At 37.0% G+C, this 15199-nt stretch overlaps 2 protein-coding genes across 2 annotated transcripts; one reads left to right on the top strand and one right to left on the bottom strand.

The window, feature by feature from the left end:
* Positions 1-333: 333 nt before the first annotated feature.
* On the bottom strand, positions 334-6685 carry LOC147275212 (P-loop containing nucleoside triphosphate hydrolases superfamily protein). Its single transcript, XM_086228396.1, has 23 exons — positions 6571-6685; positions 6321-6475; positions 6085-6177; positions 5755-5875; positions 5408-5535; positions 5224-5322; positions 5010-5087; positions 4834-4926; positions 4722-4751; positions 3912-4367; positions 3594-3695; positions 3428-3509; positions 3249-3344; positions 2987-3166; positions 2743-2849; positions 2482-2660; positions 2161-2325; positions 1820-2073; positions 1501-1664; positions 1086-1193; positions 718-953; positions 509-609; positions 334-395 (listed from the first exon to the last, which is right to left on the bottom strand). The coding sequence occupies exons 1-23, from the start codon at positions 6683-6685 to the stop codon at positions 334-336; spliced, it is 3204 nt and encodes a 1067-aa protein (XP_086084522.1).
* A 2386-nt stretch (positions 6686-9071) lies between these two features.
* Positions 9072-10934, top strand: LOC147275211 (NADH dehydrogenase ubiquinone 1 beta subcomplex subunit 10-B-like protein (Complex I subunit NDUFS6)). The gene is made up of 3 exons (XM_086257565.1): positions 9072-9440; positions 9534-9574; positions 10655-10934. Exons 1-2 carry the CDS (start codon positions 9155-9157, stop codon positions 9563-9565), a joined length of 318 nt encoding a protein of 105 aa, XP_086113691.1. The 5' UTR covers positions 9072-9154; the 3' UTR covers positions 9566-9574; positions 10655-10934.
* The last annotated feature ends 4265 nt before the right edge of the window (positions 10935-15199 follow it).

Raw genomic sequence — 15199 nt, 5'->3', positions numbered from 1 at the left:
ATCCATGGCAAATTCTATCGCTCATCATCCAGATAACTATCGAGAAGCTGATTCGATCTGTAGACGATGTGTCTTGCTGGTATGAGTATTTGACAGCAGGGTTTTTCTTCAGTTGTGGTGTGAACAAGCTTTTGCTTGATATCATGAACTGGGGACTCCCAAGGGGTTTTAGGTTTGTAGGGTTTCAAAAATGTTTTGATAGCTAAAAAAGTTAGATATTTACTAAGAAACCAAGTGGGAATGCAAAGCAACAAAGTAAATGCTCAATCAAAGAAAACTATACATGAGTATGAAAAAATGAGAAAATAAAGTGTAAGGTTGACTGCCATGTAATCAATGCCATCGCTTGGAACTGGAAGGCTTGAGTGAAGAAGAGCTGTTACTTTTTCTTAAACCTGCAAGACGCAATTGTTGGCAATGTTGAGAGACATAACACACATAATTACTGAGGAATGGAATGGAATGGAATGGACTACATGCGCAGAGAGAGACCTGTAATTTCACGTACCTGATGACACCTTCGGAGAGGCCTTTGCTTCTAACATTGTAGGTGAGGAAGTCGGTGCTGGTTTTAGTGAGGGTCGCGGAACCCTAATAGTCCTTTTAGGCCTGCAGAAAATAAAACCATAATTTGAAAGAGTCAAGTATGAAGGAACAAAACTTAAACTTAGTTATGAAGGAACAAAACTGAATCTTTACAGAGAAAGTAATACTCACTTTTCCAAGTTATCTGTTTTGGTGCTTTCATGGAAAGTCATGCTTTCTACAGAGCCGTCAGTTTCTGTTCCAGCAGAAAGACCACCGTCAGATAAGTCACTTAATTTCTCCTCATAATCTGCATCTCCAAATGTTAAGATCCCAGCATCTGCAGATTTATTCTGACTTATGTCACCCCCGGCAACCTTTGATTGCCGGAGAAAATTATTTTGGTGTTTAAGGTCATGCATGGACTGCTGGGAATCAACCTCAGAATGCTTATGACTGTACACAAAACAATTTTCAGGATCAGAAGCTGCCTCAAGTTCTAAGCCTTCCCGCTTGAGGTTTTTGGCTTATCTGAGGAGTCCTACCTATAGAATCTCTACTTGGATGGGATGAGAAGATTCATACCTCACACCTTTGAGATCTTTAAGTAAGTGCAATCGTTCAATCTCGCCATCCTTCTTAGCAATTGTGTCTTTGAGAGATGCCACCTGCAGCAGAGCAGAGCCAAGAGAAGATTACAAACAACAATTTGCTAGCATTATGCATATTGCTGCTCATAAGCATATATCTGATGTTTAACCTTGTTTTTTTTAATTAAATCATAAATGTTAAATATGGTTTTCTACGAAAAATAACCATCACACTTTCTCTGTAAAAAAAGTTTTATGTTTAAAAAACTTATTCGATTTCAAAGAAATCATGCATATTTGTCCAACTAGTGTCATCCAAGATTTTGATCATATGCAAGAAATGTTGTAACTGGAAAATGAACAAGCATGTATGTAAAATGAAGACCTGTTCCATTAATTCCCTAACATCCCTGCCCTCTTTGTTGCTTTTTGCAGCCCCCAGCTCAACTCCAGCAACCCTCTCAGCAAACTTTAGAGTACTTAAACTTTCAGAAAATGAACTTGTATCAGGATTAAGCTGTACAAACATAAGTGTTTTTGCTTGCCCACCTGTTGTAAAAGACCAGAAACTATTGTTTAAGATATAAGTTATTACAATCAACATAACTTATAAAAGTGTGTATCACGGAAGACAAATCTTTGGGAAAAAAAGAAGCAAATCTAGGAAGTCTGTGACTCAATGAAACTAACTAGCAAAGAAGTACCTAGAGAGCTTTGAAGGACTTGAGTAAGCTTGCTATTTCTATATGGTACATGAGGGCTCTTTTGTGCAAGAGCAAATATGACATCTCCAAGAGCAGATAGTGATTTGTTTATATGTTGTGCTTCCCTAAGCCTATCTCCAGTCACTTCAGATCGGTCTACCCTCTCACTTCCTGCGAGGTCTACAAGATGAAGATTACCAATCAAAGCAGAACCGGTCTTCAAATCCATCCCACGTACATGAACAGTAAGAACACTGTATACACATATTAAGAGAAGATTACAACCCACTAGAAAATATATATTATGTACATAGATTTCTATAAATATGAGTTACACAAACCTATGAGAGCGACTACTTCTTTCATTCAGGGCAGTGGCACTGACAGCTCTATTCTTAAATCCGATACCCATTAAATGTATTACATCTGAGGTTGATTTGACAGGGTGCATGCTAGCATCTGGCACAGCTAACCCGTTGGGTTGAGAGTGTGTCATAATCCCAAGTGTGTGCAAATCAAAGAAAACAAAGGAATTGTTACCAAATTCAACAACACTATGATTTTAATATAAAGCAAAAGCAAATCCAATAGCTCAAATTTAGTCAAAATATAAGCTTTCATAATAATCCATTTCAAGCACATTTCATAGTTGGAAAGGATATTTTTTCTGAGAATTATCACTGGATAGTAAATCGCGCACTTGTTCATTATATATTTCGACCATCTGAACCCCAATTTCATACTTGATGGAGTTTTTTCTACATTGAGAGATGTCAAAAAGGTCATTCAAGGCTCGATAATTGACACCCCAAGTCTCTTTAGTTGCTGAATTAGGACCAGACTGAGAGGAAAAAATACATATAAAAAAAACCATCAACATTTAGCTAAGAGTACATGAAAATGAAGATATAAAGTGTTCATACCATTGTGTAGGTTTTCCCAGATCCAGTTTGACCATAAGCAAAAATGCAAACATTATATCCATCAAGTACAGATCGTATCAATGGTTGAGTGTCAGAGTATACCTCAGCTGCCAACAGTCAAATATGTTATATAAGTTGGGTATCATAATTTTTGTCATGAGACAATCATGTTCAGGTATAAACATTGCAACAAGAATCAATAAGATCAATCACACAATATACATCAAAATATGTAGCAGAGAACCTTGAGTTGCATCTGAACCAAAGACCTTATTAAACTTAAACAGTCGATGACCATCTTTCCCTAGTTTGGAACGGTCTGCAACTATCAGTTCCCCATTATCACCAACATGTTCTACTGATGTTCGCTTTTCTTTTTGTCCAGGCAGAAATGGTCTAATTCGACAATATACTCTAATGTTTCCTGCACAAGAAAATTACAAGTGAATTCTAATATTTTTTTTTTCTAGATACAACTTATGTCAAGCTAATTTATTTTGTGGCACCTTTTAAATCCTGAATTTCATTAAATAGCTTTCTATTTTCACCAAGAAGTGCATGGTAGTTCTCAGCTGCTTCTGCTAATACTTGAAGCTTTAGTCCTGAAAAAGACAGTTATAAGGCATAAAAATCTTCCATCACAAACTGCATGAAACATACATAGGTTTCCATTAGCTAATCATACCTAATTGATTAAATTCTTCTATGTACCTCCGTCCTGCCTTCAGAATTTCTTGCTTAATGGAGTCAGAAGACAACCTCAATTCCTGAATATTTCATGAATTTCCTAAAATGTATATTATTCATCAGATACAATTAAAGCTAAACATGTAACTTGATTAAAAGCATACCTGCAGTGAACCAAGTTGAATATCCATAAAGCTGTGGCAAACACGCACTTTCTTGTTCCAAGTATGGTATTTTAACTCATAATTTGCCTTAAGATCTTTCACCTTATTCCTTGAATCTGCCAAGAGGTCTTCAAGTTCTTTTACCCTCTCTTCAAGCTGTCCTTTAGAAAGCTGATATTTCAACTCAAAATTTGCCTCAAGCTCTTTCACCTTATTTCTTGAATCTGCCAAGAGGTCTTCGAGATCTTTTACCCTCTCTTCAAGTTGTCTTTTAGAAAACTGATATTTTGACTCAGAAGTTGCCTCAAGCTCTTTCACCTTATTGCTTGAATCTGCTAATAGGCGTTCAAGTTCTTTTACCCTCTCTTCTAGATTTGCCTTAGAAAACTGATATTCTGACTTAGAATTTGCCTCAATCTCTTTCACCTTATTCCTTGAATCTGCCAATAGGCGTTCAAGTTCTTTTACCCTCTCTTCTAGATTTGCCTTAGAAAATTGATATTCTGACTCAGAATTTGCCTCAATCTCTTTCACCTTATTCCTTGAATCTGCCAAGAGGCGTTCGAGTTCTTTTATCCTCTCTTCAAGTTCTGCTTTAGCAGCTTTAGCTTCTGTTTCCATTTGCAAGCAATGCAGGTCATATGTCTTTTTGGCTATATTCAACTCTTGCTTCAGTCCAGAAATTTCAAGGTTTCTCTGATCCTTCTCTTTTATCAATCTCATCACCTCTTCATCGTCAGTTTTCTTCTTTTCTTCAATTCTCGTCTTCTCATTCTGCCAATAGTAAACATTCCCACTATGAGATATTGTGAAATTTATCAAATGAACATAGATTCTTATCTACATGTGGCTAATAACTTATACATATGTTATGACTGCTTAAAGAGATAGATAATTGGGTGCAAATAAATTTATGCATCCTTGTTACATAGTCCATTGATGATTGATCTGTAAATGATAAAAACTCTTAAGAGAATTTAGCAAAGAATAGTAAAGGCATATTTAAGTGATGAAGAAGTAATATGTGAAAAGAAAATTTGGTGCTACCAATTAGTGAACTGGATAAAAGTGGCACAAAGAAAAAAATGAAAAACCAGGGATATGTTCTTTATTGTCTCTGAAATATACCTTCACTTGCTGAAGATGGTTCATGAAAATCTGTAACAAAAAAATTTCATTTAAAACATGTGTGTGCATAGCTGCCAACTACTGATCTATTTACTTGAATGATCTTTCATACCTCGCTTTCCTCATTGGCTCCAGATGCAAGGACTTCAAGTACTCTGATTCTTGACTGGTATTTCTCTTCACGAGCCTTGTAAAGATTGTTTTGCTGGATGCACAAAACCGTAAAGAAATTGACCCAAAGCAATTTTTAATGAGATCATAAGTGAATATATTTAAAACACATATTACAGTTCTTAAATGTTCTGCTTGAGTTGATATACGCCGCTCAATCTCCTGGACAACTTTTCTCAGAAGACAAGCCACACGCTGTGCAACAAAGGTAATGTCAGAGCATATTTTTCATATATTGGTCGAATATGCATGTACATACTGTGTAATTGTATAGATATACTTATTATTATTATTTTTTTTTTTACAATCATGTGCTTTCTGATTGCCATACATGAGGTATTTCACCACCCTTTCTTTCAACACTTTCATCAAGAATTCCATTTACGACACTCAAAAGTGACTGAGTTGGAGCGTTCTGCAATAAAAGATGCTGAAAAGCATTAAGGATGCATCATACAGATGTGATTACAAAAAGAAAACCTGATTGAGTTTCCATCCATTGACAAGAAACTTACATCTAAACTGTTGGATTTCATCATTTCTGAAATTTTTGCAGCTGGAAGATCTGCATAGCGTCCTTGTTTCATCTGAAACACCTCATGGAACTTATGTCCAACATGATGCTTTAATGCAGCTGAAGGTTCTGTGGAAGGTAAAGTTGCATCAAACATCAACTGTTTGAATGACGAAAACAGCATGTAACAGTTTGTCAACTGAACCGAATAAAGGTTTATCAACAAAAACAAAAAATTGACATAGGAAAATCAGCATACTCTTTTGATACAGCATAGAAATTGCTATCCATATCTCTAATTTGTTTTCATCTCACAACGGATCTGATCTGTACAAGAGAATAACGTACCTGACATAATAGGACTACGCAAGGCACGCTGAAAGACCTTCCGCTTCTCTTCTCCCATAAATTTTGGCATATATTGTGCTTTAAGTGTTAAAAGACAGTCTGTAACAGTCTTCATAGTACCCTGCATAATTTTGTTTCATTGCATCAGTAAGGCATTGCCCAACAAGTAATTATGAGTAAGAAATTAAGAAAACTATCAACATAGACCTACATAATGCATGTCTAATAAAAAAGTTGTGCATGCAAAATTTCCCATGCATGAAAATCATAGCAATGTCAGCAAATATATTAGAAACCTGGGCACTCCTAATGCATAAAATTGATAGATACCTTCTCTAGGTCCGACATATCAAACCTGGGCACCCCTAATGCATCCACAGCTGCCAGAAATCTTGCAACATTTTCTGAGGATGGAACTGAATCCTGATCGGATTTACCCCCCTGCAATACAATATGCACAATGAAAGTACAAAACCAGACATCCAATCACAAACTTGTACAATAACTCATGTAAAGAAGAAAAAAAAAAAAAAAGGAGGGGAGAGGAAGAGAGACTAACAATCAACCTCATCCACAGAACCAGGTCTAAGCCTGTTCAATATCTGACATAAGATGGTACCATCAATCAAGTATGACCTCAAGTCCTCATCTGAAGCACTTATCGATAAACCTAAATTGGGAAGTAAACTATTTAGCCAATCCACCAGATCTCTCCGCTTGCCTGCAAAATAAATTACAAAAATATGAAAAAGTTATAGATTGTTACACATTGGAGAAATATGGCAGGAAGAAGTGGAGGAGACCAGCTTTTCCTACCTTCAGTCTCACCATTACCATTTACAAGTGGTTCAAAAGTATCCCTACTAGAAGGATCATTTGAGCTGGTGATTCCTCCATTTTCCTTTTTTTGGTAATTCGATGTGGAATCCATGATTAGCTGCTTGGGAGTGGCATCTAGCTTTGGAGCTCAACTATAAAACTCATGGTAAACACTAATTCTCTGTTTAATCAGAGCATTCCTGAAAGTTGGAAACATATGATTCGTCAAGGTACTAATCACGTAGAATTGGACAAATATTCTATCAAAGAAATGCGAAAGAAAGAATAAAAAGAATACAGATTAGGACCATTTTTCAACAGTCTGGCACATGAAAAATGAAATAAAACAAAGCAACATTGAACACTAGTGAGAAACTTCTATGACTGCTGCACAGCCATTAAGTTGTGTTCTGGAAGTATATGTTTATGGACTAACTGAAATGGAGATGCAGATATTAAGATGGCTGGCCAGAAATGCACAGAATGACAGAGGCAAGTAATGGTTCAAAGCAAAGTAATTGCATATCCTTCTTCGACAACGCTTTTTTGGTGATCAACCGGTCTTGAGAGTACATTTAGGAAAGACACTTCCGAGGGATTATAGTACAATCTGAAACATTATCATTCTCTATAGGTAAGGGGATTAAGATAAAAAGATAGTTTAAGCTATTTTCTAGAATTGCCTTTTAATACTTGAATGAAAAGATAATCCATGATCACCATTCTCTTCAAGATGTTGCCATGGAATAATATCAGGTTGCAACTTGATTGACGCATGATGCATACGATAACCTCCACCTATTAGCATTCATATTTGATGAAACTGACAAACGTGAGCTGCAGAAGCCAAAACAAACCTTGAATTATTTAAATGTAATTCTGCGACCATGACCTACAAAAGAACTGGCCAGCAGTACAAATTGTCCCCAAGTTGCTGATTGCTGCATTAAAAAGATAAACAAAAATCACACAGTGAATTTGATTAGAAAATATGAGGGACAATTTGCTAGAGCTGCACTCTAGGTACAAGAGAATGTATGCTCGAGCATGCATATAAGAGAACATTACAGAAATGTTTCAGCTTTGGCATTAGCGTATGCATGTAAAGAGGAAAAGGAAAAGGAATGGAACCCAGAAACATTCAACCAGACTAGAACCCAAAATCCATTGAAGGACTTGGTTAAGATACCCAAATGAATATGAGACAAAAATCAAACTGAGTTACTCAATTTCCATATGCAATGGGTGTGTACATTAAGAACAATATGATGACTACCTGGAGATGAAAAATGATACCCACATGACCAACCTTGATCATATCAAAATTCAGTGAAAGAACTAAGTAATGTCCGTGACAATCATATTTAAATTACACCAAAGAAAAAAAAAAGAAAAAAAAAAAGGGCTTAGCAGCCAAAGTTCAAGAAAATGTGAAAATGAACAGATTAATCCAACCTGAGAGAACAAACTGTGTCAAGGTATGCACGTTGATCATTAAGATTAAACTAAGCTTTGTCACATCATCATAACATGTGAAAAGCAAGATTTTGGTCTTTTACTTAATTTGTATCATGTTGTTCAAATGTTTTTCTTCGATTTGTTTGTTTGGTCTTTCTGTGTACCGTTGATCTTCATTGAGAGTTAAGGACCAGTCCGTGATAGTAGGAGCACAACTCTCTCAGCTCTACGTCTCAATCATTAGGTGGGAATCTGCCACGTGTCCTGCACCCGACAGTGACGGTCCGTCTTCTGTGCTATCTTTGGTGGGTCAATGACAGGTTGAAAGTGGTCACACTCTTCACCTCCATGGCCCAAATTCATCGAAGGCCTATCAAAGTAGTGGCCTAGGCTCTGATTCATAGAAATAATAAATGGGCCTCACTAACGATTAATGTCTTTAAGTGGACTCAAAATCCAAGGGGACTTCTAAATGAACCCCACAAATTACTTTTCCCACCCACCTAAAATTTTTCCAATTTTGTCCTTTTTGATAAAAGGAAAAAACACCACTCTCTCACCCGAGTAGAGAGTCAACTCCCAAACCACCACTCTCTCACCCACCCATCCACCATTAGCGTGTTGCTGACCTCGTCCTACCACCGTTGACCCTTTTTTTTTTTTTTTGTTACAAAGAGAGCCCAAGGAAAGAGACCTAGAAGGGAGAGGGGGGATCGAAACCGATGAGGTGGGGGCAGCACAATTGCTTGGCCAACTAGCCTACCCCAAGTCCTCTTCCTCTCCTTTTTTTCTCTCTTGAGGGATGGGGCTGGCCATAGGGTGAGGTTGATGGCATGTGGGTAGGTGAGGGGGTGATGGGTTGGGGATGGAGTTGACTGTGGCTGTTCATCTGGGTTGATTTGTTTTTTTAATAGAGGGTAAAATTGGTATATAAAAATGAAAATTTTTAGGTAGGGGTGGGAAAAGAAATTGGTGGGGGTTTGTTTAGAATCCCCAAAACCAAACCAATCTCTAAAGCCCAAAGCCCAAGCTTTTGCAGTAGCTGCAGCTGAGAAACTAAACTCAGAGAGACATACAAGAGAGAGAGAGAGTGAAAGAGAAAGAGTGAGTTTGAGTTGAGAAAATGGGGAGGAGGAAGGGTGTGGTCTTCGACGAATCGCCACCAGATGACTTCGATCCAGAGAACCCGTACAAGGACCCGGTGGCGATGCTGGAGATGAGAGAGCACATCGTCCGAGAGAAGTGGATCGACATTGAGAAGGCCAAGATTATCAGAGAGAAGCTCAGGTGGTGTTACCGCATCGAAGGCGTCAACCACCTCCAGAAGTGCCGCCACCTCGTCCACCAGTACCTCGAGTCCACGCGCGGCATTGGTTGGGGCAAGGACCACCGTCCACACGAGTTCCATGGTCCGCCTCATACCCTATCCTACCCTTTCCCCCTCTTTTTTTTATTGATTATTGGAATATGAATTGACCCTTTTTTTTTTCGGATAATTTCAGGCCCAAAGGTGGAGGTTGTTGAGTCCGATTGATCGTTCAAGGTAATTTTTATTTTTATTTTTCGTATGTTTCAAGGTCTCAATTTGATATGTAATAGTAATTTTGATTTCTGTGCTTCAATGTTTTATGTTGCCTCATTGATCCATTATTGAGTTTCAACTCTCAATCAACTTGAGCCTAATGACTAATGGTACAGAGCCCAGTTGAATAGTTGAATGCTTGTCAAATTCCTATGATTTTTTAGGCCAAAATGTTGATCAAATTGGGGAATTTTCAATTCCATTGCTGGTTTATTTTTTGCAGATTTTCTTGTGTTTTCCATTAGGTTTAGGAATATGCTTTAGGGTTTTTGATAGGAGTTATATTCAAGTTTAGACCTTTCTAGGAAATGATAATCTAGTAATTAATTAAACGTGAAAGTAATCGCAACTCGGTCTTATGATAGTAATCTGATATTGCTTGACTGAATGCAATGTCAGATTAAATTATTGATAATTGGCAGAATGATCAAACCAAATCAGATCACTATTTGCGACTTATGTATACTTGAATTCAGATAATAAACACTGAGAGTACATGGAGCTGAATTACAATGACATGGATCACCAGACTTTTTGGACTTTAGCACTGCAATTTCCCCCATTGCTTCATCAAGCCTTTTTATAGATTTGCTTTGCCCTACCATGTTGTTGCAACCATCAATTAACTGCTCAGGGGGGCTGTTATATGACTTGCAACATGAATTTGCCATGACAGTCAAGGAAATGGTTGACTGCGTATGTATGTTTAAATTTTTTTGTAGTCCTTTTTATGTATTTGCTTTGCCCTACCTGTGGTTGCAACATGAATTGCCATTATGATTTTCAGAATATGTATTACTATGCATTTTGCATTGCTTCGGTCTTGGTTTTAGTCTGGTCTAATGACTCCATGAGTCATTCACAAGCAAAGCTATATGTTCAAGGACCCCTGGTATTTTCTTTCCGGAATTTTCTCTGAATTTTGGATTTGTTTTTTGACATGATTTCCAAATTTTTCTGCATCATGATATGTTGTATGCATGTGACTGAAAGGAGTCTGCAGAGTTATAATTGGTGTTTTCGTATGTTTCCTTTGTGCAGGTGAGTAGGTTTGGTCTGCAGGAAAGTACTTAAATTGGAGGGAAGCTGGGGGGTTGCATACATTACAATCTGGTGCATTGTTGTTATTCTCTTCTGTCTTATCTACACTTTGTGAAACCAGTCTTCTCTTTTCTTTTCTTTCTTGTTACAGATGAAGGCCGGATGTTGGGCTTTGACTTTTTTTTGAAATTATCTTGCTTGTAGCTTCCAAAAATTGAAAGTGATTTGTACTGGGGCTATGCCTAGATAAAAATAAATGAATTCCGTCTTTGATTATGTATTTATGATGGATCATAAATCTTTTTCACTTATAAACAACTCATTGATGGAGCTTTAGTTAATTTTACTGCTGATGTGTGATGGGAAAAAACTTGTGTGGGATGGGCGCACAAGTTCTGTGAGGAACGGCACAAGTTTTACTCTCCCAAGTCAGATTTGTGATTTCCAAGTTAAATGTTTGAGTACTTTATATTATGGTCTTCCATTGTTTTGCTGTCGAATAAATTGTGATCAGTTTCATAAACTAGTATTGAGGGAGGAATAGGATGGAGTCGATGGACATTATTTTGAGCTTTTAGTTAAGCAGAGTGTGCGGATGAACAATGCTAGGTATATCTTCTTCTTCAATGATGGTTATATTTTTTTTTTTTGGCCGGTAATGATGGTTATATTCTAAATACGTGGTTATTGAAACACAAGTACATAACATGGAATTTGCTCACTTGTTGTTGCTTCCATGTAGTTTTGCAATGCATACATGATACATGGACAGACAAAGAATATATGCTCAGTTTTATCTTTTTTTTTATTTAATTTTGCTCAATAGGCCTGATAGCTCATGCTGTTGATACTTGATAGCTTGCTTGGATGGATGCTTGTTAAATAAATTAAATTCAGGGCTTATTGAGAAGGATATGACCAATTTGTTGCAACCAACCAACCATTCTCTTGTCGGGTTCACCCTGCTTTCTTTAGAATTGGGCTGATCGTGTTCGGAAACATAGTACCAAGACCATCCATGGTTCTGCTAGTCATGTAAGATATTTTCATCTTTTTTTGTTTTTGTTGCTGAGATGAGATCATGAGAGAGAACTGATATTTTCTTCTTTAATTACTCATTTATAAACCAAAACATTTAGTTAACAGCTTTCTCAACCCAAAAAAAAAACATTTAATTAACATTTTGAAACCTTTCATTTAACTGGTAGCAAACTAGCAATTGATCTGTCCAGAAAGATACTTAAATTCATTGTTTGCCTGCTGATACCGCTCCTTTTCAAGTGACCAATGGAATCATGTTCAAAATTTCCCCATATTCAAAGTCACCAATGGAATCATGGTAGCCATAGATTTTTAATACGTTGAGCACATCTTCCCAAATCTTCCCGCATATTAAGATTGAATCAAGAATTTAAGAAAAACAATTTAAATCAATTACCTATCAGCGATACACTTAAGAAGGTCTTCGGTGCAGTTGTCCATAGTGATATTGACCAGTCTACTGGTTAATAGGCATATATGCAATCCGGCCATGGACCATAGTCCAAGGCTGCTAGCTTCGAGCTTCAACATTTATTTCCTATATATGGCTCCATCTATGTATTTACATCTTTCCTGTAAAATAGAGCAGAACACAAAACCAAAGAAAGAAAAGAAAACCAGCTATATATGTATGTGAATGTGATGAGATCGATCGATCGATGGAACCAAACAACGCATGCATGCAGCAGGAGCTCCCTTCAGTCCAATGGGTGGGCTAAGCGTGCGGAAGGAGTTGCTCCCACACCATGCACCTGGCCATACCCTTAACATTTACTCTAAATATATCATCAATGCTCGATGATCATTAATTAGCTGATAAAAATATTAAGGGTAGCCGAATGCATGAGATGACAGCTCTACCCACCCCTCAGCCCTCTGTATTGGACTAAAAGGAGCTCCGGCCTCAACAATTTAATTATCTAAGTCTCTTCCTCTATCGCTAGCTAGCTCTCTTTTAATTTCCCAAATGCTTGCTAGCTAGTTGAGGAGGATGGACCACAAGGCTGCCTACTTCCCCCTCTTCCTTCCTTATATACAACTTCTAACTCCCAAAAGACATTTCTTTTTCTTTTTTCTTAGATAATAAGATAAAAAAATCCCAATATTTTTACAGGACCCTTTTATAAGACATTTTTTGGTGAGGCAGTCATGTCACCTATACGGTGCGACCTCCAATAATATACTGACATATGTGCTTGTTTCAAGTAAAGTTTATAATTTTTTAAAATAAATAGAACATATGATATTGTAGCATTGAATAATTGTACCATAAATGTAGCACGACTGCTTCATTCAAGACATTTTCTGGTTTTACTTATCACTCATGGTTCCATTGAGATGTTTTAAGATGTGGATCAACAATTGTGATAGGTATATGCCTAGATGAAGATTACATTCATTGGAATCTTCTCAATTCTTATATTTACACATATATATAAACATATATCATATCATATGGTGTAGTCATGGGTTTTGTCCTCATTAAACATTTATCTTAGGTGTGTGGTGTTAGATCACATGTTATCAGAACCAAAACGCACCTCATTGCCCATTAAAGAACAATAAAAATAAGATGAGTCGATTTTTTAGATAGGATATATAGACTAGTTTTACATCACGTCCATGATGTACTAGCACATTTCTTTAATTGTGATCTTAAGTTCTTAACCTTCAATTTTGGTTTAGTCCATCGGTGAGTACTTGATTATCATTTTTAATCGTCTTAATTAAAAATTGTTAGAACTATAAAAATATCAAATTTGAGAATAGCTAGGTAGCTTTTTTTTGGGCAAAGAATAGCTAGGTAGCTAGCATGCATTATTCTTCAATTATTTTGTTTTTGGTGGAAAAGCTAGGTAGCTTGTTGTACCTTACAAGGTACCAATATGAAATTAAATTAAATCTTTGAATGAGATCTAACCGTACAGAAATATTCCCATGCGATCATGACAATCCAGGGATTGAACAACAAGCATACAAACTCCTCGTACTCTCTTTATTCTTATGTGTTATAAGAAAAGGCCAATCAAACAGTTTCTGTTGAACAGTTAAACCAAGGACGCACACCTTTTTACACACTGGCTATCTTCCACTACCTACCAATTTTGTATTATTGCATATATATATATATATATATATGTGTGGGCGCGCGCGCGCCCCAATAATAGGATTTCTTTTCTAGGATGCACACCTCTCTACTTTTGTACCCCAATCCTAGGATTTCTTTTCAACTTTTAGTAATGGACGGTCAAGATAGGATGTTGAAACCCAAATAATTAATATCAAGATGAGCAGATAAGAAATTTGCCATCTTCATGCATTATATGGTTCTTGAAAATGAAATTGTAGCAGCATAGATGAGATCATGGCTGTTGGTGACTTACGAGGACCCTAGCTTAGGTACGTCCACCATATCCCTTGTGCTTTAGTATTTGTCCTCCTCCCAAATGCTTGGATTCTCTCTCTCTCTCTCTCTCTCTCTCTCTCTCTCTCTCTCTCTCTCTCTCAATAATATAGCTAGACGTCCAACTCTAAGAACAAAGCATTAAGTAATTTAGTTTATAGAATTTGGAACATGGTTCCAATCAATGTCACCTTGCATGTTAATTTAGTCTCAAAAATCTTGACAAGTACTCAACAATTAAAGTAAATAATATTATATTCAAAACGTACCATATATATCTACTAGTCCCCATCCAAGTTCCTACGTATGCAAAACTGCAAAAGTAGAATAATATATTAAGGCCGGAAAAATGAATAAAATCTTAATTACCTGAAACTGGCCTACATACATTATACACCAACAGTGAAAATCGTAATTTTGTTTACATTTATTTTCATGGTGCATGTTGATGAACTAGTACAGTAGTACTAGTGCCTTAATTGGCTGACCGAATGAAGAGTGTGATTTTTGTTTAAGAAGTCTTAATTGGGCTTTTACTTTGGTTAGGTTGAGCTAGATAACCGAAGGCACTTTGCAGAGTGGGACTATATCTGAACTGGACTTTCAGTTGCTGAAGACTCCTCAACTGGGCTTTCATTTGCTGAAGGCATCTAGCCCGAGAGAAATGGATCATTCATGCATGGTTGTTAGCCCATTGCAAGTACTCTATCTTCAATTGCAGAATGTCTTTTTTGTCTGCTAGCCCTAGCCCACAAGCACTCTCTCTCTCTCTCTCTCTCTCTCTCTCTCTCTCTCTCTCTCTCTCTCTCTCTCTCTCACACACATGAAAAACACTTTTTTCCCTTGAACTTTACTCAGACGTCTGATTTTGCATCAAAGTCTTGTTGGGTGTGCGATGAATGAAATTTGACCGTGCCCTGGAGCATGTTCAAGTAAGTAAGTAGTGCATGTTGTGAGTTGTGACTAGCTAGTGACTTGATAGCTGACTTCTTTACTTTTTGAATTTATATCAATAGTACTCGTGAACATGGCAACTCATTCTTTCATTAATTGTACGTATATGAAAGAAGATTTTTGTATATAATGGGACTTGGGGGTCC

This window comes from Dryas octopetala, chromosome 9 (assembly GCF_963921425.1).
Source record: "Dryas octopetala chromosome 9, drDryOcto1.1, whole genome shotgun sequence".
Classification (NCBI taxonomy): domain Eukaryota; kingdom Viridiplantae; phylum Streptophyta; class Magnoliopsida; order Rosales; family Rosaceae; genus Dryas; species Dryas octopetala.
The sequence above is the reverse complement of the archived record's forward strand: the minus strand, read 5'-3'. Positions and strand labels throughout refer to the sequence as shown.